A 3137-nucleotide genomic window follows, 5' to 3' on the forward strand; every position below is an offset into this window, starting at 1 on the left:
TCAGGGCGTACAAGCATAAAAACAACAACAACAATAATATATACTAAATGACAACTAATATAAACAAACATAATTAAATATATTTATATTTTTTAGTAAATGTTGGATTTGATCGATTGTAGAAACCTATCAAATCCAATTAACATATAATTTTTCAAATTCAACTATAATTATATATTTATTTTTTTTAATTAGATTGATTTGGATTAATTCGGGGTAATTTGATTGATTTAAATTATTCATTGAATTGATTTAGATACTGGACACCTTTATTTAATTATATATACAGCCACGCAAGAATATAATAAGTAAGTTAAGATTATCATTTCGAAAACCCTATCAACAGTGAAATTAAGTCAAATCAATAAATCCCCTTAAAAAAGGTCAAATCATTAAATAAACTAAGTATAAATGAGTTGGCGTACGTTGCCATCCTTGACTCAGTTTTTTCTTGTCGCCACGTCCCCCGGATTTCCTTAAAATAAAAACCAAGAAAAAAAAAAGTCAAATCGATATGATCAAGTGAGGCTTTCACGAAATAATCAAGCCTAAAAAATACAACCCAAATCCCAATCCACGGTATTTGTTTAGTCCTTTTTCCATGACCCTACCCGCAAACAAACGGTCACTATTGACTACACAACATAGCTTCATTAAATACGCACACCCAATAATTTAGAAATATATATATATATGTTGATGAAGTGCCCAATTTAAATTATTATTTTTTATTTAATTAGAACAGCCTCGCACAATCCATTGCACATATCATATATTGATAATACAAGTCAACAAAATATTTTTAAATAAAACATAAACATCCAAGAGGCTATATAAATCTATGCTTTCCTCAGATTCTATCATCATCTCGATCACGTTTTCCATTTCAACAATGGCTTCGTTTACTCATTTCGTTCTCTTCTGCTCTCTTCTCTTCCCCATTCTCATCACCCCCACCATAGCTGAAATACCATCGTTCCGCCCCAAGGCACTACTTCTCCCAGTAACCAAAGACGCTTCCACCAAGCAATACCTCACCCAAATAAACCAAAGGACCCCTCTAGTCCCAGTCAAACTCACCGTAAATCTCGGCGGTGAATTCCTTTGGGTGGACTGCGAAAAGGGTTATGTCTCTTCAACCTACAAGCCGGCTCGATGCCGCTCGGCTCAGTGCAACCTCGCCGGATCCAAGTCGTGTGGTGAGTGCTTTGACGGACCAAAACCAGGCTGCAACAACAACACTTGCGGTCTCTTCCCTTACAACCCTTTCATTCGTACAAGCACAAGCGGCGAATTAGCCCAAGACATTATCTCAATCCAATCCACAAACGGGTCCAATCCCAGTAAAGTGGTTTCCTTCCCAAACGTTATCTTCACCTGTGGCTCCACATTTCTCTTAGAGGGCCTTGCTTCTGGAGTCACCGGAATCGCTGGCCTTGGAAGGAAGAAGATTGCTCTTCCTTCGCAGTTTGCTGCTGCTTTAAGCTTTAAAAGAAAGTTCGCCCTGTGTTTAAGCTCTTCGACGAGAGCCACCGGCGTCGTATTTTTCGGTGACGGACCCTATATCATGCTTCCTAATAAGGATGTGTCTCAAAATCTTATCTACACACCGCTCATTCTCAACCCGGTTAGCACTGCCGGTGCTTCTTTCGAAGGTGAACCGTCTGCGGACTATTTCATCGGAGTAAAGGGGATCAAGGTCAACGGCGAGGACGTTAAGCTAAACACTTCGTTGCTATCCATTGCCAAAGATGGCACTGGTGGAACGAAAATTAGTACTACTCAGCCATATACGTCTTTGGAAACTTCCATATACAAAGCTGTTATCGGTGCTTTCGACAAAGCGGTGGCCAAAGTCCCGAGAGTTACGGCTGTGGCGCCTTTCGAGCTATGCTTCAACTCGACTAGCTTCAGCAGCACCCGAGTGGGGCCTGGCGTACCTCAGATCGATTTGGTGTTGCCGAACAACAAAGCGTGGACCATTTTCGGTGCCAACTCGATGGTTCAGGTTAGTGATGATGTGTTGTGCCTTGGATTCGTTGACGGTGGTCCACTTCACTTTGTTGACTGGGGTATTCCGTTCACCCCAACTGCTATTGTGATTGGAGGGCATCAAATTGAGGACAACCTGCTTCAGTTTGATTTGGGTTCTTCAACGCTTGGTTTCAGTTCATCTCTTTTGTTTAGGCAAACAACTTGCTCAAACTTCAACTTCACATCTATTGCTTAAATGGGAAATGAGTATACTCATACAAGTATGATCGATTTGTATTGAGTTGCAGCTGCTTTTCTGAATTATATTGTTGTTGATAAGAGTCTATATACTGCTTTTACATGAGCATTAATAAGTGTAATATTGTACACGTTAAACTTGGCTGTTGGCTAGTTGTAATAATATTTAATTGAGTGTGTGCAAAATAGTATTTCGTTAGATTTCGCAGAAAAAGGCTTACACAAAAGTTTTCTGCATATATTGAAAGATTCGATATGTTTTTACAATTTCAACCAAATAGATTCGTTTTATAAATATAATATTAATTTGCCTCCTGAGTAGGGATGTCAGTGGACGGAATGGTATCGCGTTCCACCACGTATATTCCTTGTCCGGTCCGTTTCTTATTAAATAAAATTACTAAAATTGAAACATTACATAAAAATGATTATAATCAAAACTTTTAAATATTGTCCTAACTCTTACACTCCATGAAATAAAATAAATATATATACCATACTAATATATTAAGAGCCTATATACCCTTTCGAAAAAAAATCGTCTAATCAATGTACTTATTTCCATTGATATCCCTTTTTTTTATTTGGAGTCATTACCAATTTAGTTCTAAATATTTCCATTGATATCCTTTTTTATTTTACTTTATTTCTATATATATATCTATTTTTTAATTGGTAAATCATTAATTTAATAATATATTTGTGATAATAATTGTGCCTATACCCTAAAAAAAATATAATAATTGTGCTGTATGAGGAAAACCACATATGTACATTAATATATTAAGGTATTATATGATTACTATATACAAACAATATGCATGTTTGTCTAGTTTTATTTATAGAATTTATTAATTATTTTTATTAAATTTATATTAATGTTCTATAAATTTCAAATAAATATC

The 3137-nt window shown here is 36.0% G+C and overlaps 1 protein-coding gene across 1 annotated transcript; it reads left to right on the forward strand.

Moving 5' to 3' along the window:
- The first annotated feature begins 736 nt into the window (after positions 1–736).
- LOC133819260 (probable aspartic proteinase GIP2) lies at positions 737–2547 on the forward strand. Its single transcript, XM_062252458.1, has one exon. The coding sequence runs from the start codon at positions 842–844 to the stop codon at positions 2228–2230; it is 1389 nt and encodes a 462-aa protein (XP_062108442.1). The 5' UTR covers positions 737–841; the 3' UTR covers positions 2231–2547.
- Positions 2548–3137: the final 590 nt, after the last annotated feature.

The sequence above is a fragment of the Humulus lupulus genome, chromosome 2 (assembly GCF_963169125.1).
Source record: "Humulus lupulus chromosome 2, drHumLupu1.1, whole genome shotgun sequence".
Classification (NCBI taxonomy): domain Eukaryota; kingdom Viridiplantae; phylum Streptophyta; class Magnoliopsida; order Rosales; family Cannabaceae; genus Humulus; species Humulus lupulus.

Bases quoted from the DNA above. Each gene is read 5' to 3' on its own strand.
- LOC133819260 (XM_062252458.1), top strand. From the start codon at position 842: ATGCTTTCCTCAGATTCTATCATCATCTCGATCACGTTTTCCATTTCA.